The sequence below is a fragment of the Sus scrofa genome, chromosome 2, assembly GCF_000003025.6.
Source record: "Sus scrofa isolate TJ Tabasco breed Duroc chromosome 2, Sscrofa11.1, whole genome shotgun sequence".
Taxonomy (NCBI): domain Eukaryota; kingdom Metazoa; phylum Chordata; class Mammalia; order Artiodactyla; family Suidae; genus Sus; species Sus scrofa.
The window spans coordinates 14,830,866-14,856,032 of NC_010444.4; the positions used below are offsets into that span (position 1 = coordinate 14,830,866).

The 25,167-nt window shown below is 45.3% G+C and overlaps 1 protein-coding gene across 1 annotated transcript in view; it reads left to right on the forward strand.

The window, feature by feature from the left end:
• The window catches only part of NUP160 (nucleoporin 160), a 51,512-nt gene continuing 35,535 nt past the window's right edge, over positions 9,191–25,167 (forward strand). The window contains exons 1-8 of the mRNA XM_021085052.1: positions 9,191–9,196; positions 9,627–9,948; positions 10,215–10,326; positions 15,515–15,725; positions 17,066–17,288; positions 18,601–18,679; positions 19,456–19,570; positions 20,690–20,848. Coding sequence (XP_020940711.1) covers positions 9,191–9,196; positions 9,627–9,948; positions 10,215–10,326; positions 15,515–15,725; positions 17,066–17,288; positions 18,601–18,679; positions 19,456–19,570; positions 20,690–20,848 — 1,227 coding nt within the window. The remainder of the gene's footprint in view (positions 9,197–9,626; positions 9,949–10,214; positions 10,327–15,514; positions 15,726–17,065; positions 17,289–18,600; positions 18,680–19,455; positions 19,571–20,689; positions 20,849–25,167) is intronic.

Consider the following 25,167-nt stretch of genomic DNA (forward strand, 5'->3'; position numbering starts at 1 on the left):
GAGAACTCTGATGAATGCTGAAAATAAGAAGAGGAATGAGATAGCCCACTGTCAAAACCTATAATTCCTGGATCCTGGGAAACAAAGATGACCCATCAATTTAACAACCACTTTTTTTGAAAAGAAAAAGAGGAGTTCCCATTATGGCTCAGTGGTTAACGAATCCAACTAGGAACCATGAGTTTTCAGGTTTGATCCCTGGCCTCGCTCAGTGGGTTAGGGATCTGGCATTGCCATGAACTGTGGTGTAGGTCGCAGACACGGCTTGGATCCCATGTGGCTGTGTCATAGGCCAGCAGCTACAGCTCTGATTGGACCTCTAGCCTGGGAACCTCCATGTACTGCGAGTTCGGCCCCAGAAAAAGACAAAAAGACAAAAAAAAAAAAGGAAAAATAAACATTAGCACATAAAATATGCATAATTTATTGCAATGACACATTGGTGGGGTTTTTTTGTGTTTTTTTTTGTTTGTTTTTTTTGTTTTTTTTTTTAGGGCCACATCTGTGGCACATGGAAGTTCTCATGGTTTCTAGTCGGGTTCGTTACCACTGAACCACAGCAGAACTCCCACATTCTTCTTCTTTTTTCTTTTCTTTTTTTTGGTTACCCCACAAGGCATATGGAGTTCCCAGGCCAGGAATCAGATCTGAGCTGCAGTTATGACTACGCGGCAGGTGCCACACCTCTGGATCCTTTAACCCACTGTGAAGGGCCAGGGATTGAACCTGCATCCAGGAGCTGCAGAGACGCCCCCTGATACCATTGTGCCACAACCAGACACAACAGGAACCCCTCTTCTTTTAAAATTTTAAATATTTTGACTAATTTTTTCTCAGCTAAGCCATTTATTATGTAACAAATATTTAAATCCCCCCCCTTTTTTTTGTAAGAAAAATAGCTTTTACGGGGGTTCCAGTTGCAATGTAACAGGATGGTAGCTATGGCATAGGTTGCACCTGTAGCTGGGATCTAATCCCTGGCCCAGGAATTCCGTATACCACAGGATAAGCAAAAAGAAAAAGAAAAAAAAATTCCACATCATAGAAATGAGAAAATAACTGTGTATGGAAAGCATTGTGATTAATTAAAAAAAAAAAGTACCTAAGAAATTATCACGGTCTGAACTAAATGGCACAAAGGTTGTTGACTCAGAAGTCAACCTTGGTTGGGAGTTCCTGCTGTGGCTCAGCAAAAAACGAACCTGTCTATTATCCATGAGGACACAGGTTCGATCCCTGACCTCAATCAGTGGCTTAAAGATCTGGCGTTGCCGTGAGCTGTGGTGTAGTTCGTAGATATGGCTATGGCTGTGTTGCTATGGCTGTGGTGTAGGCTGGCAGCTGAAGCTCCTATTTGACCCCTAGCCTGGGAACTTCCATGTGCTGTGGGTGCAGCTCCAAGAAGCAAAAATATGTAAGTCAATTTTGACTCAAGGAGGACAGGCCAATCCTCAGGCCAGTCCTCAGTCGTAGGGAGTGTGTGGGTGGCTTGGTTCTGAGTCTGGAAACTAAGGAGAGACGAAGGTAAAGATCCAGCCTGTCTCTGACTTTCAGGCCACAAGCTCTAGAGCTTTGGGTCCAGAAAAGAGCTTGAAAGTCAATATATACAACACCTTCTCCTAAGAAACTGAGGCACAGAGAAGTTGGGGGACCTCCTAGGTGACAAGAGGTTAGTTAAGACGTGAATTCAAGTCTTCTAATGCCTGGCTGATCATCGGTTTTGGAATTAAGAAGACATCGTCCCCTAAATGCTTTCCCCGTCCAACTCCTTTTTCCCGGCTGGCTCCCAGGGAGCTGTCCATCCCTAGACAGGATGTGATGTGTGTATCCCCCACAGGCTCCCCCTCCGTCTCCCCCAAAACACTGTGAGAGAGAGAGATTTGCAGGCAGGAGATTTTTTGCAGAGTGCTCTCAGGAAGGGCACCTGGAAGGGACTAAGAGAGACAAGAGAGGGCAGAAAGGGACGTTGAGGCCTCAGACCATCCCACACGGTGCCCTGGAGCCAAGATGTTCTAGAGCCTTCAGAGATGTTCTAGACCCAGGCAAGGGGGCAAGACCTTCAGATTTTCCACAGCAATCACTCCCTGGATGCAGGGGGGCATAACCACACACAAGCAACTTCCTTCAGCTGAAAGCAAAAATCAGTGAGCTAACATCAAGGAGTTGGCAGGATTCCATTCCTTTCCAGAGGCTCTAGGGAAGAAGCTGTGTCTGTGCTTTTTTCAGCTTCTAGAGGCTGACCACATCCCTTGATCTACAGCCCACTTTTTCCTTCCTTTTTTTTTTTCTTTTTTTGGCTTTTTTAGGGCCGCACCCGAGGCATATGGAAGATCCCACGCTAGGGGTTAAATCAGAGCTACAGCTGCTGACCTACACCATAGCCACAGCAATGCGGGATCCGAGCCTCATCTGTGACTTACGCCACAGCTCACAAAACACCAGATTTTTTTTTTTTTCCACTTTTCCTTCTTAAATGCCGCACCTTTGGCATATGGAAGATCCCAGGCTAGGGACTGAATTGGAGCTACAGCTCCCGGCCTACACCACAGCCACAGCCACACAGGATCTGAGCTGCAACTGCAGCCTACACCACCGCTTACAACAATGCCAGATCCTTAACCCACGGATCAAGGCCAGGGATCAAGCCTACATCCTCATGGATCCTAGTTGGGATTGTTATCACTGAGCCACAAAGGGAACTCCCCCACTTCTCTTTCTGACCTCAGCAGGGAAGGGTTCTCTCCTTTTAGGGACTCTATGAATATACAAGGCCCACCTGCATGATCCAGGCTCATCCCTTCATCTCCAGACCTGACCTTACTCACAGGTGGTGCCAAGTCCCTTTTGCCGTGTAAGGTAACATATTCAAGTTTCCAGGAATTGGGGAGTAGACATCTTTGGAGGGGGTGCATTATCCTGCCTACCACAATCTGGATTAAACACTTATGGCAAGAATACCTTGTATGGGGAGTTCCTGTTGTGGCTCAGCGGGATAAGCACCCTACTGGTATCCATGAGGCTGAGGGTTTGATCCCTGGACTCGCTCAGTGGGTTAAGGATCTGGCATTGCTGTGGCTGTGCTGTAGGCTGGCAGCTGTGGTATAGGTAGCAGACAGGGTTTGGATCCGGTGTTGCTGTGGCTGTGACTGTGGCAGGCAACTACAGCTCCAATTTGACCCCTAGCCTGGGAACTTCCATATGCCACAGGGGCAGCCCTAAAAAGAAGAAGAAGGAAAAAAAAGAATACTTTATATGTTCATAGCATTTTCATAATAGCCGTAAAGTGGAAGAAACACCCTAAATGTTCAGCAACCAATGAATAAATATGTATATAAAATGTAGCCTATCCATAAATGGTATATCGTTCAGGCATAAAAAGGCATGAAGCACTGGTTCATGCTATAACATAAATGAGCTTTGAAAGCATTACGCTAAGTTAAAATAGTCAGACATGAGTGACTGTATATATATGATTCCATTCACAGGAAATGTCCAGAAGAGGCAAATCTACAGAGACGTAAGTAGATAAGTAGTTTCCAAGGGCCGAGGAAGGGGGGATAGTTAGTGATTATTAATGGGTATGGGATTTCTTTTAGGGGTGATAAAAATGTTCCAAAATTAGATTGCAGTGATGGTTACACAGGTATGTGAATATTCAAAAATCACTCAAGTGGAGTTCCCGTCGTGGCGCAGTGATTAACGAATCCGACTAGGAACCATGAGATTGAGGGTTCGGTCCCCGCCCTTGCTCAGTGGGTTAACGATCCGGTGTTGCCGTGAGCTGTGGTGTAGGTCACAGATGCGGCTCGGATCCCACGTTGCTGTGGCTCTGGCGTAGGCCAGTGGCTACAGCTCCAATTCGACCCCTAGACTGGGAACCTCCATATGCCGCAAGAGCGGCCCAAAGAAATAGCAAAAAAAAGACAAAAAAAAAAAATCACTCAATTGCATGCTTTAGAGGGGGAAATTTTATGGGATGTGAATAATATCTTAATAAAGTTGTTTAAAACCGCCTTACAGATGATGCTGTATCCTTTTATTTATTTTATATATATATTATATATATATATATATTTTTTTTTTTTTTTTGTCCTTTTAGGGCCGCATCTGCGGCACATGGAAGTTCCCAGGCTAGGGGTCGAATTTGAGCTGCAGCTGCAGACCTACACCACAGCTCACAGCAACACCGGATCCTTAACCCATTGAGCAAGGCCAGGGATTGAACCCTCATCCTCATGGATACTAGTCAGGTTGTTTCCACTGAGCCACAACGGGAACTCCCGTGTATCCTTTACTTTGTATCACACAAGGAGGCACTTTATATCTTGTTGTCCTTATTAGTGAGTAAAGCTAAGACTGAACTCTGGGTTAAGATGAGGACAACAGATGGAAACTAATTTTTGTTTGTTTGATTTTGCCCACCCCTGGGCAAATGGAGTTCCCAGGCCAGGGCAGCAATGCCAGATCCTTGATCCACTGTGAAGGGCTGGAGATGGAACCTGTGTCCTGGCATTGCAGAGACACCACTGATCCTGTTTCACCACAGTGGGAACTCTAGAAACTATATTTTTAACAAGTGCTTCAGAAAAGTGTCTGCATTACAAGGATAATCCTACTTTACAAGGATGTTATGAGAATGAAACTGAAATGTAACATATTCAGTAAAACACACATATGATGGGTTAAAAGAAAAAATGCCCCCCTCAAGAAAGATGTCCACATCCTAAGCCCTGGACTCTGGGATTACGTTACCTTACATGGCAAAAGGGACCCTGCAGTGTGATTAAGTATCTAGAGATGAGGACATTACTCTGATTACCTGGGTGAGCTCAACCTAATTGCCTGAGTCCTTCAACACAGAGATCCTTTCCCTGAGATCAGAGATGTGACACTGCTGGCTTTTTTTTTTTTTTTTGTCTTTTTGCCTTTTCTAGGGCCGCTCCCACGGCATATGGAGGTTCCCAGGCTAGGGGTCTAATCGGAGCTGTAGCCGCTGGCCTACACCAGAGCCACAGCAAGGTGGGATCCGAGCCGCGTCTGTGACCTGCACCACAGCTCATGGCAATGCAGGATCCTCAATCCAGTGGACAAGGCCAGGGATCAAACCCGCAACCCCATGGTTCCTAGTCGGATTCATTAACCACTGAGCCACAACAGGAACTCCACTGCTGGCTTTGAAGATGAAAGAAAAGGGCTGTTAGCCAAGGAATGTGTTGGCCTCTAGAAGCTGGAAGAGACAAGGAAAGAAGTTCTCCTTTACCGTCTCCAGAGGAATACAGGCTTACAGACACCATGACATTAGCCTCAGGAGACCCGTGTGAGATAACACAGTATTGTTTAAGCCACTAAATGGGTGGTAATTTGTTATAGCTGCAATAGAAAACTCGTTCATGAAGTTCCTGTTGGGGCTCAGCAGGTTAAGAACCCAACTAGTACCCATGAGGATGCAGGTCTGGACCCTCACCTCGCTTAGTGGGTTAAAGGATCCAGCGTTGCCACAAGGTGCAGTGTAGGTCGAAAATGCAGCTCAGAAGATGCAGCCCATTGCTGTGGCTGTGGCATAGGCCAGCAGCTGAGGCTCTGATTCGACCCCAAGCCTGGGAACCTCCATATGCTGCAAGTGCGGCCCTAAAAAGCCAAAAAAAAAAAAAAAAAAGAAAGAAAGAAAAAGAATCAATAAAGCACATAGACCTCCAAAAGGGGGATGATCTCACACATGTGAAATAGCTCAATATGTAAAACCCAAATTTCCCCAACCCATGAGTAAAAGCACAGTTATATTAAAAACGTGAACAAATTCGGCTTACTTCTGTCCCCACCTACTCAGACAGGTTCTCAGTCCCTGCTAAAGAGTCCCTCAAACATTTCTGGGATTATCCAGGGGTGTCTGTGTTCATGAAATAATCTGCTTATGAAACAATCCATTTCTAAGTAGTGTAAGGAACTCCACCAACTGTGTCCGCCAGGCTCCAGGCTCCTTGAAAGGCCACCCCTGCTCTACTGAACACCAATTCCTGACATCCCTCTGATATTCAGGCTTCATGCGAGAGCCTTTATTTATTTATTTATTTATTGGTCTTTTTGCTATTTCTTTGGGGCTGCTCCCGTGGCATATGGAGGTTCCCAGGCTAGGGGTCGAATCAGAGCTGTAGCCACCGGCCTACGCCAGAGCCACAGCAACGCTGCGGGATCCGAGCCGCGTCTGCAACCTACACCACAGCTCATGGCAACGCCGGATCGTTAATCCACTGAGCAAGGGCAGGGACCGAACCCGCAACTTCATGGTTCCTAGTCGGATTCGTTAACCACTGCGCTACGACGGGAACTCCATGTGAGAGCCTTTAAACAGGCTGGGGTCATGTGCACAGGGGGTAGGAGGGAGTGCTGGCTCTCGCCTTCTCCTGCATGCTCGGTGAGAGCAATCTCAGGGCAGCACTTTTGGGCCCTTGCTGTCTCATAGAACTTGCCTCTTTTCCAATATAGTTCCTTTTCTGCATCCATAGGCTCCAGAGTCAACTCCAGTGTGAGAGGACAGGGAGATAAATCTCGCTATACTTAGAATGATCCCTCCACCTACAGCTCAGTCTCAGGGCATCAGATTGTAATAGGTGCTTTCTCCCCTCAGGCAAAATGTTTCCCCATACTCTGTTCAGTCTCCTGGCATGTCCATCAGCACCAGTTTGACAGATGTGCTCAGACAGGACTGACTCTCACTTGGATTCAGGTTAGGACTCCCGCTGTATGAAGACAGCAGTATATAGTGGGGACCAAAAAAGGGCTTCTCCTTCAAGAAGCTGCAGAAATTAAAAGAAGAAAAGTTAATTAGGGACAAAGACTTTGAAAATCAGGGCACCAGGAGTCCCTGAAAGTTTTTAAGAAGTGCTATAGACTGAATGTTTACCCACTCTCCCCAGATGAAACTGTTGAACTTAATATGATGGTATTTGAAGGTGGGGCTTTGAGGAGGTCCCGTGTGTGGGTTTGTTCTGCACTAACAAGTAGCTAACTCAATTCCCCATGGATAGTGACCGGGCGTTCCACAAGTTTAATTCAATTCTGACTTCAGATTGTGTGGGTTAAGGGCTGACCCACAGGACTGCCCCCACTTCAGATGCCAATCACAAGTCCAGGTGTTCACCTTTGCTTCTGATTGGCTATAAATCAGAGGTTCCCACAATGCTCTCCTCGGGTTTGGTAAATTTGCTAGAGCAGCTCGCAGAACTCAAGAAACCAGGTTATTTTTTTGGATTACCAATTTATCAGAAAAGGAATTAAAGAATACAATGAATAGCTAGATGAAAAGATACGTAAGGCAAGTTTCCAAATGCAGGAGCTTCTATTCCATGGAGTTTAGGGCCTGGCACATAGATGTATTCTGGTTCATCAACTTGGAAGCTTTCAACCCCATCCTTCTGGCTTTTTGGAGGCTTCATTACAGAGGCAAGACTGATTAAATTATTGGCCACTGTTAACTGAACTTAATCTCCAAAGGTTGGGGTGGTAGGGCTAAAAGTTCCAAACCTCTAATCAAGTGGTTGTTTCCCCTGGCAATCACTGCCCCCGCCCCCAACCTCAGGTTACCTAGAAACTTTCCAAAAATGACTTCATTAACATAACATAGGATAGTCATCCTCTTATCACTAAGGGAATTACAAGAGTTTCAGGTTCTCTGTGACAGGAAGAGGGACAAAGACCAAATATAATGTTCTTATTATAAATTACCATCCCAAGGGATTCAATTGTGAGGGTGGAGCCCTCACGAAAAAGGGATTGGTGCCCTATTAAAAAAAGACCCTACAGGGAGTTTCCATCATGGCTCAGTGGGTTAAGAGTCTGACTAGTACCCATGAGAGTGCAGGTTCAATCCCTGACCTTGCTCAGTGGGTTTAAGGACCCACTTTATCCCATGAGCTGTGGTGCAGGTCGCAGATGCAGCTTGGATGTGGCACTGTTGCGGCTGTGGCGTAGGCCAGCAGCTGCAGCTCCAATTGGACCGCTAACTTGGGAACTTCCATATGCCACAGGTGCAACCATAAAAAAGCAAAAACAAACCAACAACAAAAAAAATCCCCACAATTTAAGGACACGGCACAAGAGATGGCTGTCTATAAATCAGGAAGCTGACTCTCACCTGACGCTGAATCTGCTGGTCTCTTGATTTTGGACTTCCCAGGCTCCAAAACTGTGTGCAGTACGTGTTAGCTGTTTAAGCCACCCAGCATATAGTATTTTGTGAAACAAGAAGAAACAAAATGTAAGTGGTGTTTAGGAACAGTTAGAGTGTATTTGTAAAATGGAGAGGCAGGGAGAACAACAGCAAAATAAGATCAACTGGAGTTGTTTCCATTATCTAAGAATGAAATGTGGAAGACTGTTGAGGAAAAGTATGAATGTAAAGGAAAGACAAGAGAATGTTCCTGATATCTATTGCTGGCTAACAAATTACCCCAAACTTAGTGACTTTTGACTCTCTCACCAGACATCTCTCACTTTAAGTAACTTGAGAGCCCTTCCATGTGGTCTCTCCCCATGATTCCTCCAGGATGGCAACCCCAGGATAGCTGAATTTATTAGATGGCTTCCCTCCTAGTTAGCACTCCAAGAGAGAAACAGACTCTGTTAAGGCTAGTCTGGGAGTTTCTGTCCTGGTGCAGCGGAAGCAAATATGAGCAGGAACCATGTGGTTTCCGGTTAGGTCCCTGGCCTCGCTCAGTGGGTTGAGGATCTGGCGTTCCCATGAGCTGTGGTGTCGCAGAGGCGGCTCGGATCTGGTGTTGCTGTGGCGGTGGCATAGGCTGGCGGCTACAGCTCCGATTGGACCCCTTGCCTGGGAACCTGCATGTGCCGTGGGTACGGCCCTAAAAAGGACAAAAGACCCAAAAAAAAAAAAAAAATTAAAAGGCTAATCTGGCACAGAGTCACTTCTGCTGTGTTCAATGAGTTACAGCAGTTACAGAGCCCTCCCAGATTCCAGAGGAAGGGACAAAGACCCACCTCCTGATGGGAAAAAGTCAAAGAATTTGTGGTCGTCTTTAATCTGTCATGTTGATACATGAGATTTAGACTAACTTTCCCCTTGAAGACTGGCATTTTCCTCCAAATCCAGCATCTACTCTGCCCTAAATGCAGGTAAAGCACAAGACCTTCCAAACAGATCACAAATGGAAGATAAAGGAAATTTCTTTCACGTATGCAAGTGAGTAGCATTTAGGGGCTTCAAGCAGGTAACTGCATCAATGTTTAATTAAACACATTATGCTTCATTATACAAGAACACACGAATACAGTCTCTCGAAAAAACCCAACACAAAAGGCCACTCTGCCCTTCACTCCGCCCCCAACCCACGTCGCTGAAAGGTGAAGAAAAGGAGACCAGGCGGAGATTCACTGAGTAACACGGGGAAGCAAGGAGAGGCGATCAAAAGCTCGAAATCCAGTAGATGGCGCCCATCTGCGTGGCCTCCTAGGACCTCGCCCCTCCCTGGAGGCTCTGCCCAGCCGCTGCCCGCGCCGGAGTTTTTAAAATGGAAACAAACCCGGCTCCGCCCCCTTCCCTGAGGCCGCCGGGAAAATGGCACCGCCCCTTGGGGCTTCCTCGCCGGACACGCAAAGGTTCCTGCAGGTAGATCCTGCAAGCTCCCCCTGCCTCCTCTCATCTGGCTTCCTCCTTGCCCACCCTGTCTCCGGCCAGCTCGGTGGAAGCCTCACAACGGTGGGTCGGACAGGCCCTAGACCTTTCCGGGTTTCTTCACCTGTCCGCATCTGTGCTTGCTCCGCCCCCGGAAGTGACGACAGCCGCCCGGCTGGGCTGGTGTCCCGTCAGGCCTCGCGGCGGCGGCGGCGGGAAGATGGCGGCGGCGGGAGCCATGGAACGGAGCTTCGTAGAGCTCAGCGGAGCTGAGCGCGAAAGGCCAAGGCACTTTCGGGAATTCGCAGTTTGCGACATTGGTACGGAAGCATCCAGTAGGGCTCGATGCAGCTCCTGCCCTCGGGATCTTCCCGTGGATCCCTAAATCTCTGTCCTCCAGTTCATCCTCCTGAGCCCACATGCCTCCAGCCCCGGATTCAGAGCTTCATTAGTGTTCTACTTCTTTCTCTTTTTTTCCCCTTTTTGCATGGATTTTCAGTCTGTCACCCTCTGCTTTCTCAGCGCCCTCAGTCCGTGTCATCCCCTGAGAACCACGTGTGCAAGGGTGACCACTCTTCTTTTGCAGGAACTGCAAATGCAGTGGCCGGAGCTGTGAAATACAGTGAGAGCGCGGGAGGCTTCTACTACGTGGAAAGTGGCAAGTTGTTCTCCGTCACCAGAAACAGGTTCATTCATTGGTAAGTGCTGTGTTTGTCAAATCTCCCGAAAGGGCGTTTTGTTCGGCGGCTGAATTTTCGTGACTGTTCCCAAGGTGTCGTTTATTCTCCGAAGTGGTTATAGACAGGAAAAGAGAAAGACTGTTTCCTATTGATATCTGAGTCAGTGGAAAATTAAGCAGGCACAGAGTTCTGGAAGAGGTGCCCTCCCTGGCAGCACTAAAAAGAAGAAATGTAGCTTCGAGGGTAAAGCCCCAAAGATCAGTTCTAAGCATGAAGCCGTTATATTTTTATAGTGCTTTAAGCTTCCTTCATTCTACAAATTAGTCTTGAGTTTTTACATGTCAAGCACTGCTAGGTGTTCTAGGAGTGCAGGGATGAACAAAAACAGTCTCCATTTTCATCCTGCAAGATATAGTAGTGTAAGAATAGATGTGGACACATCTTTCATGGGGCAGTTTTGAGAAGGAAAAAGACATTAAGCTGGAGTTCCCTTGTGGTGCGACAGGTTAAGGATCTGGCATTGTCACTGCAACAGCCCAAGTTGCTGCTGTGACACAGATTCTTTCCCTGGCCGGGGATCTTCTACATGCCTCAGGTGTGACCCCCAAAACGCCATTAAGCTAATGACCCCACATAAGTATGTAAATGAAGTTTTTCATACTTCCCTCAGAGGAAAAGTATGAGAAGCTAATGGGAAAATCAGATGTAATTGGCGTGTCTGGGAAGGCCTGAAGTAAGTCACATTTCATCTGAAGGAGGAAAGGTTAGCTAGGCATGGAGTTGGGAGAGAGAGCAGTTTAGCAAGTGGGATCACCAAATGGAGAGTCCACAAGGTGGAAAGAACTTGACAAATTTGAAGAACTGACTGAAGCTCTGTGCGGCATAAGTGCATTGGGCAAAATGGAAAGTGATATGAGTGATGCTGAGACTAGGGAGGTAAGCAGGACTCCGATCAAGAAGAACCCTCAGGTCCTTTTCAGGGATTTGGGATTTTTATCCTAAGTACATTGAGCAGTCATTGGAGAGTCTTAAAGTGTTACTAACATGGTCAAAGTCACACTTTAAAATAATCAGTCTACTTTGTGGAAAGTAGACTTGGATTGGATGGGTACAGTATGAAAGAAGAATTTGCTTTCATGGTGAACCAAGTAAGATATGCTGGTTGTGGGATTGGCTAGGGAAAGAGAATTAGATGGACTCAAGATACACGTGGAGTTCCTGACAGGCCCCCGGGTTCCCATGTGGCTTAGCAGGTTAAGTATCCAGCAGTTGTCACTGCTGTGGTGTGGGTTCATTCCCTGGCTCGGGAACATCCACATGCCTTGGGCGCAGCCAAAAGAAAAAAAAAAAGATACACTTAGAAAGTAGCTTCAGGAGTTCCCGTCGTGGTGCAGTGGTTAACGAATCCGACTAGGAACCATGAGGTTGAGGGTTCGGTCCCTGCCCTTGCTCAGTGGGTTAACGATCCAGCGTTGCCGTGAGCTGTGGTGTAGGTTGCAGACGCGGCTCGGATCCTGCGTTGCTGTGGCTCTGGTGTATGCCGGGGACTACAGCTCCGATTCGACCCCTAGCCTGGGAACCTCCATATGCCGCGGGAGCGGCCCAAAGAAATAGCAAAAAGACAAAAAAAAAAAAAAAAAAAAAGAAAGTAGCTTCATTAGGACCTGGTAGTGGACTGAATATGGGGTACAGAATGGTGAGGGAAAAAGGGAGCAAGGACAACTCCCTGGTTTCCCATATGACTAACCAGATACTGACATATGGAATATGGGTTTGGGAGAGATGTAAATAATTCTTTTAGGAGTTCCCGTCGTGGCACAGTGGTTAACGAATCCGACTAGGAACCATGAGGTTGCGGGTTCGGTCCCTGCCCTTGCTCAGTGGGTTAACGATCCGGCGTTGCCGTGAGCTGTGGTGTAGGTTACAGACGCGGCTCGGATCCCACGTTGCTGTGGCTCTGGCGTAGGCCGGTGGCTACAGCTCCAATTGCACCCCTAGCCTGGGAACCTCCATATGCAGTGGGAGCGGCCCAAGAAATAACAAAAAGACCAAAAAAAAAATAATAATAATAATTCTTTTAGACATACTATTGAAGTATCTGTGTAGTAGCTGTTTGACAATGTCCAGAAATCATTGAAATTTTCAGGCTTAGAAGAAAGACCTGTGTTAGAGATACAAAGCTCATTTACTTAAGAAATATTTTCGAGTGCCTGGTATGTTCCAGTCAATGTTTAGGACTGGGGACATAGCAGGAAACAAAGCAGACAGTTCCTCCTCTGGTGGAGGGGCAGGCAATCAACAACAAAAACCAAAAAACCCAATATAAGAGTTACCATCATGGCACAGCAGAAACAAATCCGACTAGGAACCATGAGGTTGTGGGTTTGATCCCTGGCCTCATTCAGTGGCTTAAGGATCCGGACGTTGCCATGAGCTGTGGTGTAAGTCTCAGATGCAGCTCGGATCCCATGTGGCTGTGGTGTAGGCCAGTGACTACAGCTCTGGTTAGACCCCAAACTGCCCTAAAAAAGACGAAAAGAAAAAAAAACCCAATATAGTTTGTCAGGGGATAAGTCGAATAGAGAACAGGGAAGCAAGGGAAGAAAAAGGGAATTATTATGTTTAGTGTTTCATGTAGGGTATTCAGGCAAGAGCCAGTGATAAGTTGACATTTGAGCAGAGAAAGTAAGAATATCTGCAGGATGAGAATTTTAGGTAGAACTTTCCAAGAAAAAGGTACAAAAAGTGCAAAAATTCTGAGACAGGAGCTTATGTGTTGTTTTCAGAGAATGGTAAGGAGCTATAAGACTGCAGCTGAGTGAATAAATGTTAGAGGAATAAGGCTGCCAAGGGCCGGATTAGGGCTTTGTCAGCTATTTTAAGGTTTTTGACTTTTACTCTGAGTGAGGTCGGAGGTTTTTAAATACAGAAATGGCATGGTATAAGCTGTAATTTTTTTCTTTTTCTTTTTATAGCCACACCAACATCATAGGGAAGTTCTTAGGCTAGGGGTCAGATCAGAGCTGAAACCACCAGCATATGCCACAGCCACATCCATCCACAGCCACTGGATCTGAACCACAGCTTGTGACAATGCCGGATCTTTATCCCACTGAACAAGGTCAGGGATCGAATCTGCATCCTCACAGAGCCTGTGTTAGATTCTTAACCCATGAGCCACAATGGGAACTCCTAAATTGTGTTTTTAAAAGGTTGCTTGGCTGCTGTGTTGAGAACAGTGTAGCAGGTAAAGACGGGAGCGGGAGACCAATTGGAGGTTGGTGTCACAATCCAGACAAAAAATGATGGTGGCTTAGACTGGGGTTGGTATTGGTAGAAGCAGTGAGAAATGTTCTGATTGTGGATATGTTTTTAAAGGAGAATTTGTTAGAATTTACTGTTGGATCAGATGTAGGGTATATAGAAAGAGAAGATGCAAGGGTGAGCCCCAGGTTTTTGGCTTAAACAAATGGAAGGTATAGGAGTTCCTGTTGTGGCTCAGTGGGTTAAGAACCCAACTGATATCCAGGAGGATGTGGGTTTGATCCCTGACCACTCAGAGGGTTAAGGTTCCGGGGTAGGTTGCAGATGCAGCTCAGATCTGGAATTACTGTGATTGTGGTGTAGGTCGGCAGCTGTAGCTCCAATTTGACCCCTAGCTCAGGAACTTCCATATGCCACAGGTACAGCCCTAAAAAAGGGGTGGGGGGAGAGAATATAAAAAACAAATGGAAGGTATAGAGATGCTATTAGAAAGTTGGAAAAGAATGCAGATGAAGCAGGTACTTCATACTCCCCTCCCCCCGGGTTTGCTGTGTCTAGGAATTCTGTTTTGGCAGGTTTAGTTTGAGGAATCATTGGCATTAGATGGCATTTAAAGCTGGTGTTCTGGAATTCCCGCTGTGGCTCAGTGGGTTAAGAATCTGACTGCAGCGGCTCCAGTAGCTGTGGGTACATGGGTTCAATCCCTGGCCTGGCAGAGTGGGTTAAAGAATCCACGGTTGCCACAGCTGTGAATCCAGCTGCAGCTCGAATTCAGTCCCTGGCCCAGGAATTTCCACATACCAAGGGTTTGGCCATAGAAATTGGAGAAGAAAAAAAAAAAAGCTGTCATATTGAAGGAGATCACCGAGAAAATGAATTCAGGTCGTATGGTAGATGAGGTGATGGGAAGTTAGGGTCTGCCCAGCATGGTGCTTTCTATGATTCCAAAGCCACCACATGGCAGAGTTGTGCCCGAAGAAGAGTCTGCCCTGCATCCTATCGGGAAGAAGCTATAGAAGGGGAAATGCCCACTTATATTAAGGTCACTGTTGTTTGACAATACATGGAGGCCACATTATACTGTAAGTAATGAGAGTGTGTGGGTGAATTTTCATTACAGTTTAATTAGTTCTTAAAAAGTAGTTTATCATGGGGTTCCCATTGTGGCTCAGTGGAAATGAATCTGACTAGTATCCATAAGGACACAGGTTCAATCCCTGGCCTCGCTCAGTGGGTTGGGGATCCACCATTGCCATGAGCTGCAGTGTAGGTTGTAGACACACCTTGGATCTGGTGTTGCTGTGTGGTGTAGGCCAGCAGCTGTAGCTCCAATGAGAACCTTAGCCTGGGAACCTCCATTTACTATGGGTGCTACCCTAAAAAAGACAAAAAAGAAAGATCTATCAAGTTTGGAAATGGCTCTGTTTAACAGGGAATCATATAATTTGAATTTTGTATAATGCTGTGTTTTGTGTACTATATAGTTTGATGGTTTGGAATGTCAAAATTGGTCTGAGTTTGTTCAGTAGTTTTTTTTTTTTTTTAATTTTTATTTTATTTTTGTCTTTTTGACATTTTCTTGGGCCGCTCTCGCAGCATGTGGAGTTCCCAGGCTAGGGGTGCAATCGGAGCTGTAGCCACTGGCCTACACCAGAGCCACAGCAACGCAGGATCTGAGCCGCATCTGCAACCTACACCACAGCTCACGGCAACGCCGGATCATTAACCCACTGAGCAAGGGCAGGGATCGAACCCTCAACCTCATGGTTCCTAGTCGGATTCGTTAACCACTGTGCCACTACGGGAACTCCAGTAGTTTCTAAGTTGGGAGAGTTCCCCTGGAAACTATTGCAAAACATATCAATGCAATAATCAGAAAGAAAAGCATAAATTTTTTAAACAAATGTTTAAAATTTCTTTTTTTTTTTTCTTTTTTTAATAGGAAGACCTCTGGAGATACACTGGAGCTGGTAGAAGAGTCACTGGACGTAAATCTGTTAAATAATGCAGTTCGCCTCAAATTCCAAAATTGCAGCCTCTTACCCGGAGGGGTTCATGTCGCTGAGACTCAGAATCACGTGATACTCTTGATATTAACCAATCAAACAGTGCACAGGTTACTTTTGCCACACCCTTCCCGGATGTATAGGAGTGTAAGTTGGTTAAGTAGAATGTCTTCTATTTCCGAGTTAACTCTGATGGTCACAAATTTAGTGCTAGAGCAGTGTCCTTTGTTTTATTTTATTTTATTTATTTATTTTTGGTCTTGTCTTTTTAGGGCCACACCCACAGCATATGGAGATTCCCAGGCTAGGAGTTGAATCAGAGCTACAGCTGCTGGACAACGCAACAGCCACAGCAATGCCAGATCTGAGCTGCATCTGTCACCTACACCACAGCTCATGGCAACGCCAGAACCTTAAACCACTGAGCAAGGCCAGGGATCAAACCCATAACCTCAGCTCCTAGTTGGATTTGTTTCCACTGCACCACGATGGGAACTCCTACTTATTTATTTTATTTTATTTTTTATTTTTATTTGCTTTTTAGGGCTGCATCTACGGCATGTGGAAGTTCCCAGGCTAGGGGTCGAGTCAGAGCTGTAGCTGCTGGCCTAGGCAGCGGGATCTGAACAGCCACATCTGTGACCTACACTGTAGCTCACAGCAAAGCCAGATCCTTAACCCACTGAGCCAGGCCAGGGATCAAACCCTTATCCTCGTGGATACTAGTCGAGCTCATAACCTGAGCCACTATGGGAACTCCTAGAGCAGTATCCTTTGGAATTGAAAGAAACTTGGATTCCTTGCTAGCACTAACCAAGTATCCTTTCATAGTTACTATTTAAAATAATCAGACAGGAGTTTCCACTGTGGTGCATCAGGATTGGCAGCATCTTGGGAGCACTGGGACGTGGGTTTGATCCCCAACCCATTACAGTGAGCTGGGAATCTGCCATTGGTTGAGACTGGCTTGGATATGATCCCTGGCCTGGGAAATCCGTATGCCTCGGGGTAGGCACAAATGAAAAAATAATTAATTAAAAAATAAAATAATCGGGTCCCTTTTAAGTTGAAAAAACAGTTTTCATTAAAAAGAATAGCTTTCTTGGAGTTCCCATTGTGGCTCAACAGAAAATGAATCTGACTAGTAGCCACGCAGAACGAGGGTTCCATCCTTGGCCTCGCTCAGTGGGTTAAGGATCTGGTGTTGTGGTGAGCTTTGGTGTAGGTCGCAGACACCGCTTGGATCCCTTGGATCCCACGTGGCTGTGGCTTAGGTCAACAGCTACAGCTCCAATTCTATCCCTAGCCTGGGAACTTGGGTATGCCAGGGGTGCGGCCCTACAAAGACAAAAAAAAAAAAAAAAAGCTTTCTTTTTAAGCTCAACAATTTTTTTGCTTTAAAAACTTTTGTAGCAGTTGAGAGGAACTGAGCAAAATACAGCTCATTATTTTGGTTTAACAGATTTTTCTTTATAATCACTCCACAGGAGTTGGTAATTGAAAGTCAGATGCAGTCAGTATTCACCGACATCGGAAAATTTGATTTCAGGGATCCATACAACTATCAGTTAATTCCAGCAGCACCTGGACTCTCTCCTAATTCCACCACATCTGCAGCCTGGCTTAGCAATGATGGGGAGGCTCTGTTTGCTCTCCCGTCTGCTTCGGGGGGAATCTTTGTGCTTAAACTACCTCCTTATGACGTACCTGGTAAGAATGGGAACTGAGCTTGGCTTTAATTTTAAACAAAGGAATATTGACATTAAAACAGATGTTAGAAGTCCAAGGCAGAAACTGCTTCTGTACTACCCTAAAGTGGTCATTCATTAGTGCTTGCCTAGTGAGTCCCTGATAGTTTACCAAGTCCCTGTTTTTTTTTCCAAGAGGGTAGGATTTTACACAGTGGATGAGGAACTGTATAGCTTATTGGAATATGGGAAAACAGGTAACTGTAAGACAGCCTGTGCTAAGGCCTTAGTAGAGATGAGTTGACTTGTTATCTGCCTTTAGCCTGAGGTACTGTTAACTTAAAAAAGTTAACTGAACCAAGGAAGTTCAGTGCTGATACCCTGCTCCAGGTCACCACTCCTCTTATCTGGGTTATTACATCTGCTTCCTAAACATCTCCCCAGATCTGTCCTTATCCTTCTGCAGAAACTTCTTGAGTAGACCAATACATTTAAAACCTAACTTGTTATGTCCTTCCACTGCTCAAAGCCCTCAAATCAGAGCTGTTCTTCATCTCACTCCAAATAAATCTCAAGTCCTTATGGTGACACCCTGCTGCTTCTCTAACCTCATCTTCTTATTCTTTCCCCTCTGCTTCTCTGAACCAACCACATGCCTCCTGCAGTTCTTTGAACATAGTGGGCACATCTACCCCAGGACTTTTGTAGGGAATAGTCTTTCCCCGACTATCAGTGTGGCTCATTCTCTCAACTCCTTTATGTCCTTACTCAGTGTCGCTTCACTGGGGCCTTCCCTGACCTCTTTCTAAAAATCGCAACAACCCCCCTGCCCTGGCCCAACATTCACTGTACACTTGTCTTTTATTTTTCTCTACTTATTGACATTCCACTTAATTTGTTAACTATCTCTGCTTCGCCCTTCCTCCCAATGCAATGCAAGTTCCATGAGGACAGGAGTGTTTTAATTTGTTGCATTTACTGCTGTGTCTACAGCACCTAGAACTGTGCCTAGCACATGAAAGGTACCCAGTGTTTCTTTCAGAAGGAATGAAGTGATTCTTCCAAGCAGCAATATGAATTATAGTTTGTAAATAGCAAAAATTTCCCCGACAAATATAAAAATACTGTTTTTACTGATCCATAATGATTCAAAATGTTTTCAGTGTGTTAATATGTGGAGAGATACAGCCTAAGACTTCTTTACTTTAGAAATGTAGAAACCTGTCACCTGTCATAAATTCCGTGTTCATGGTTGCATCCTTCTTGCCTTTGGGTTTCACTGAGTGTGATCAAGAGTTGTCTTGGAGAACATTGGTCTGTTTTCAATCTTATAGGAATGGTGTCAGTTGTGGAGCTGAAACAGAGTTCAGTAATGCAGCGGCTGCTTATAGGCTGGATGCCAACAGCTATCAGGTGAGTGGTCTCTGGTCACTAAATCAGAGGGCCTGGTAATTTAATCTTTTTGCACTGATCAGCACCTAAAAGTGCTTCCAGTCTTATGCCAGGGCAGATAAACCGTGTTGGAAAGGAGAAGGGTCTTCCCAACATCACATTCCATCTGAGAAGAGCCCACTTTGTTTGGGACTAGACATCTTGACCACAGAAACTGGCTTACTGTCCTTCTCTCACAATGTCCAGTTGAGTGCTCTGCTCTCACTTACCACACCCAATTTCATGTAATACTATAAGCAGAATACTAGAACAGTATTCCATTGATGTTTATGTAGTCTTTTAAAGTTTATCGTAGTAATTGGTTATAAATCAGAGTTAAAATGTAGTAGTTATACAGCGTATAAACTCCTGCTCCTGGGAATTTCCTATTGTGGCTCAGCAGGTCAAGAGCCCAACTAGTATCTATGAGGATGTGGGTTTGATCCCTGGCCTTGATCGGTGGGTTAAAGATCGGGTGTTGCTATGAGCTGTGGTGTAGCTTGCAGAGGCAGCTCAGATCCTGCATTGCTGTGGCTGTGGTGTGGGTTAGCAACTGCAGCTCTGATTCGATCCCTAGCCTGGGAACTTCCGAATGCTACAAGTGCGGCCCTAAAAAAGCAAAAAAAAAAGTAAATTCCTGTTCCTGTTCTTTCTGTTAAGAGTGTGCATTTGTAATTTTGTTTTATTGCTTAAATTGTAACTTCAAATGATCAGATAACTTGCAACAGTAAGACTGAAAGTTGGCCTTATGTTTTTAGAGGTGATCAGGGGCCTTCAGATCGTCCCCTGAGTCTTGCTGTTCACTGTGTCGAGCACGACGCCTTCATCTTTGCTCTGTGTCAAGATCATAAACTACGAATGTGGTCTTATAAGGTAAATGGTACCTTTATAATTACTGTAAGTTAAAATAGGATTGTGAATTATAAGAGATTTAAAGTAAATCTTGCTTCCTCTTGATTATCAGATCCCTTAGTTTGGAAACCAGATCAAACTGGTTCAGACAGATTGGTTTAACATATTTTTCATATATTTCTCCCCTTTCTGTATTTTTTATTTTGAAAATTATGAGTCCTGGAGTTCCCATCGTGGCTTAGGGGGTTAAGAACCTGACATAGGAGTTCCTGTCATGGCGCAGTGGAAACGAATCTGACTAGGAACCATGAGGTTTCAGGTTCCATCCCTGGCCTCGCTCAGTGGGTTAAGGATCCGGCATTGCTGTGCACTGTAGTGTAGGTTGCAGACACGGCTCAGATCTGCTGTGGCTGTGGCGCAGGCCAGCAACAACAGCTCCGATTAAACCCCTAGCCTGGGAACCTCCATATGCTTCGGGTGTAGCCCTGTAAAGACAAAAGACAAAAAAAAAAAAAAGAACCGGACATAGTGTCCATGGGAATGAGGGTTCAATCCCTGGCCTTGCTTGTGGGTTAAGGATCTGGTGTTGCTGCAAGCTGCAATGTAGGTCACAGATTCGGCTTGGATCCTGCATTGCTATGGCTGCTCCAATTTGACCCCTAGCCTGGGAACTTCCATATGCTGCAGATGTGGCCCTAAAAAGAAAAAAAGAAAGAAAATTATATGATTTTTTTTTAGGAAAGTTGAAGTGGTACAAAGTATACTCTTCACTGAGGAACAAATTGTTTTTAAAATGCGAGTTGATAAAATAGTTCTCAAGATTCACCAACAAAATAGCAGTTTTACCTATCAGATTCAAGAGATTCATTGGATTCATCTCAGCCCTTAAAAAAAACCCATATAGAATAGCCCTTCAGCAGATAAATTAGTTACAGTGCTAGGTATAATGGCTGTACCACTGGCTCAGTGGGTTAAGGATCCGACATTGTCACTGCTGTGGCACAGGTTCAGTCCCTGGTCTAGGAACTTCTGTATGTTGTAGACATGCACACACCCCAAAAAATAAATAAAAAGGGAAGGAGTTTGTTTTTCTATCCTGAATGTTCTTTAATACTACTTATAAATTCTTTTCTTGGGCAGGACCAGATGTGCCTGATGGTAGCTGACATGCTGGAGTATGTCCCTGTGAATAAAGATCTTCGGCTCACTGCTGGGACTGGACACAAATTGCGACTGGCTTATTCCCCTTCCATGGGCCTCTACCTAGGGATATACATGCATGCACCAAAGCGAGGACAGGTATGAAACAAATAAGACACGTGTCAAGTTGTTCTGTGTGCAGTGATGTGGGGAAGTAGCCATAGACTCCCTGAGTCTCCTTAAGCTCTTCCTGTGTTGTTTCCCAGGAGGTGGTAGGTTTTGTGCTAATATGTGATTTTAAAGAACTTGAACCAAAAGTCAGGATGGAGTTCCCATCGTGGCACATTGAAAACGAATCTGACTAGGAACCCTGAGGTTGTGGGTTCAATTCCTGGCCTTGCTCAGTGGGTTAAGGGTCTGGCGTTGCCGTCGCAGATGCGGCTTGGATCTGGCATTGCTGTGGCTCTGGTGTAGGCCGGTGGCAGCAGCTCCATATGCTGCGGGTGCAGCCCTAAAAAGACAAAAGACAAAAAAGAAAAATAAAAGAAAAGTCAGGATGAAAGAGAGTAGAGAGTTAAAGGAATATGAAGGGAAAGTTTAATCAGAACTAAACAAGAACAAGCCAATTTGAAAGTCTGGGTGAAAGAATGGAGTTGTGAAAGGGATGTAGGTGTTAATGTAGTGGTGGAGGGGACATTTAGAAAAGATTTTGCTCATCATCCAAACACTAGCTGTTGTTTGTCAATGAGGTATTTAGAATACAGTATAATGGCACATTGTCTAAGACACAGCCACTTATTGCGTCTCTGGCACAGTGGCAGGCCTTTTTTTGTACCTTAATAGCAAAGACTTGAACTATGCTTACTCTGGGTTCACACACTACACATATCATCCATTTACTCCTAATAACATTCTAGAGTTCCTGCCGTGACGCAGTGGATTAAGGATCTGCCATTGTTTCTGTGGTGGCATGGGTTGGATCCCTGGTGTGTTGCAGTGGGTTAAGGTCCAGTGTTGCTACAGCTGTATTGTAGGTCAGCTGTATTATATTTGTCCTTGGCCTGGGACCTTCCATACATTGTGAGTGTAGCTATTACCAAAAAAAAAAAATCCTAATAACATTCCACTGAGGTAGGGTTTGTCCTCACCTATGGGAGCTCTGATTCCCCGTGCTGGGTACTGCTTCTTTGGGTGCCTTCCTCACTCCTGTTGGGCTTTCCACTTCAGGTTGCCCTTCCACATGGGATGCTCTCCTTGCGCTGTTTGGGCTCAGTCTGCTCGAGTCCACCACCATGAAGTGGACACCCCCCCCACACCCCCACCTACTTGGACCCTAGTCCCAGTGCAGGCTGCCACTCTGTTGGACACTCCTCATCTTGCTTGAGTTTTCACCCTGCACCAGACCTTCTGTGTGTGTGGATACCCACCCACCCTGCTCATGCACGTTACCCTAAGCCAGGCTATTCCCGAACATGGAGACACTTCTCACCTTGGGTTCTTGGTCCATTCCACGACCCCTTCCTTGGGCTTAGTAATTCGTTAGAATGGCCCATGGAACTCAGAGAAACTGTCACTTCCATTTACTGGTTTACTGTGTGATAAATGATGAAGAGGTACGTAGGGCAAGGTCCAGAGGTGTCCCGTGGTGTCAAGGCACACCACCCTCCCAGCATGGGGCTGTGTTCACCAACCCAGAAGCTCTCCAAGCCCCATACCATGGGGCTTTTTTTTTTTTTGTCTTTTTGTCTTTGTTGTTGTTGTTGTTGTTGTTGCTATTTCTTGGGCCGCTCCCACGGCATATGGAGGTTCCCAGGCTAGGGGTCCAATCGGAGCTGTAGCCACCAGCCTACGCCAGAGCCACAGCAATGCGGGATCCGACCCGCGTCTGCAACCTACACCACAGCTCACGGCAACGCCAGATCGTTAACCCACTGAGCAAGGGCAGGGACCGAACCCGCAACCTCATGGTTCCTAGTCGGATTCGTTAACCACTGCGCCACGACGGGAACTCCCCATGGGGCTTTTTGCAGAGGCGTCATCACATAGGCATGAAGGGTTTTAACTCAGTTTCTGACCTTTCTTCACTTTCCAAAGGACGAATCGAGGGCTGAAATGTTCGAACGTCTAATCAGGCTTAGTGTTTCTGGTAACCAGCCCCCATCCTGAAGCTCTTCTGGAGTCACCTCATTGGAATAAAAAGCATTCCTGTCACCCAGGGAAATCAGAGGGACTTAGGAGCTCTATGTCAGGAACCAGGGTCAAAGACCGAGTATTAGAACAAAAGATGCTCATGGCACCCCTATCACTCAGGAGACTGCAAGAGTTTTAGGAGCTCAATGTCAGGAGCCAGAGGCCAATATATACATACATTATTACTTCACAGATTCTGATAGATATTTGTTGGCTCTGTAAATCATATTGGAATATTGCCATCTTAAAGACAAATGTGTGTGTGTGTGTGTGTGTATCTGTCTTTTTAGGGCTGCACCCGAGGCATATGGAGGTTCATAAAATATTGCCATCTTAAAGACGTGTGTGTGTGTGTGTGTGTGTGTGTGTGTGTATGTATCTGTCTTTTTAGGGCTGCACCCGAGGCACATGGAGGTTCATAAAATATTGCCATCTTAAAGACGTGTGTGTGTGTGTGTGTGTGTATCTGTCTTTTTAGGGCTGCACCCGAGGCATATGGAGGTTCCCAGGCTAGGGGTCGAATCAGAGCTGTAGCCACTGGCCAACACCACATCTCATAGCAACACCAGATCCTTAACCCACTGAGTGAGGCCAGGTATCAAACCTCTGTTCTCATGGATGCTAGTCAGATTCGTTTCTGCTGAGCCCGACAGGAACTCCCGCATCTTGTCAATATTAAGTTTTCTGGTCCATGAACATGGGATGCTTTTCCATTTATTTAGATTGCCTTTATTTTTTTATTTTTATTTTTTATTATTTATTTATTTGCTTTTTATGGCAACTCCAGATCCTTAACCCACTGAGCGAGGCCAGGGATTGAACCCACAATCTCATGGGTGGTATTCAGATTCGTTAACCACTGAGCTACAACAGGAACTCCAGAGTATAAGTTTTGCAGGTTTTTTATTCCTATGTATTTTATTCCTTTTGATACTATTGTAAATGAAGTTATGTTCTTAATTTCACTTCAGATTGCTCATTGGGGGTCTATAGAAATAGAATTAATTTTTTTTACACTGACTCGATTCCTGCAACCCTACTGAACTCTTCTATTAGTTCTAACAGTGTTATAGTGGGATCCTTGGGACTTTCTATTTACAGGCCACTGTCACATACAAATAAAGATAGTTTTTACTACATACTTTCCAATCTGGATGCCTTTTTTTTTTTTTTTTTTTTTTTTTTTAATTGGCTTGGATAGATCCTCCAGTACAGTGTTGAATAGAAGGGAAAAGAGTTGACATCCTATCTTGTTCCTGATCTAAGAGAGAAAGCTCTTCGTGTTTCACCATGGAGTGTGCTGTTAGCTGTGCATTTTTCATTAATGCCCTTTGTTGTTTTGAGGGAGTTCTCTATCCTTGGTTTGTTGAGTGTTTTTATCACGAAAGAGTATGCAGTTTGGTGCCACTGCTTCAATTCACATTAAGACACCGATAATTTTACCACCATTGGTTTTGCATTATCAGTGCAAATATTAACACAGTGAAAAGAGCAAATAGTGTAGTATTATTACGAAAAGAGTTTTCACCTCAGTGACCCCCTGCTTTTATAGTGACTTGACATTGCCACATACATCCATATGCAAGGTTTCTGTATTTTATAAAAGTGTCAGTCTGGGAGTTCCCGTCATGGCTCAGTGGTTAACGAACCTGACTAGTACCCATGAAGATGCGGGTTCAATCCCTTACCTAACCCAGTGTGTTAAGGATCCAGCGTTGCCTTGAGCCGTGTGGTATAGGTCGCAGACACGGCTCGGATCCTGCATAAGTATCAGTCTGGAACAGATTAGAAATTAAAAGAGGAGTTCCCATTGTGGTAAACTGATTGATGTTCCACTTACTGGTTGAGATGTGCAGCTTGTAACATAGAGCTCTAGCCTAGGCTAGGATGAATATGAGAACTACATGTATATCTCATATTTCATACACTCCTATTTTTCTCTCAAAAGGATTCTCACTGTATATTTTTCTTTTAGTACTTCCTTGTGAATAGTTGCTTACATTACATTACATATAAGGACAGACTCATCATTATTTTTATCAATTTATTGTGCATTTATTTAATATATATATATATATTGTTTTGCCATTTCTTGGGCCGCTCCTGCAGCATATGGAGGTTCCCAGGCCAGGGGTCGAATCGAATCGGACCTGTAACTGCCAGCCTACGCCAGAGCCACAGCAGCGCGGGATCCGAGCCGTGTCTGCAACCTACACCACAGCTCACAGCAACGCCGGATCCTTAACCCACTGAGCAAGGCCAGGGATGGAACCCGCAACCTCATGGTT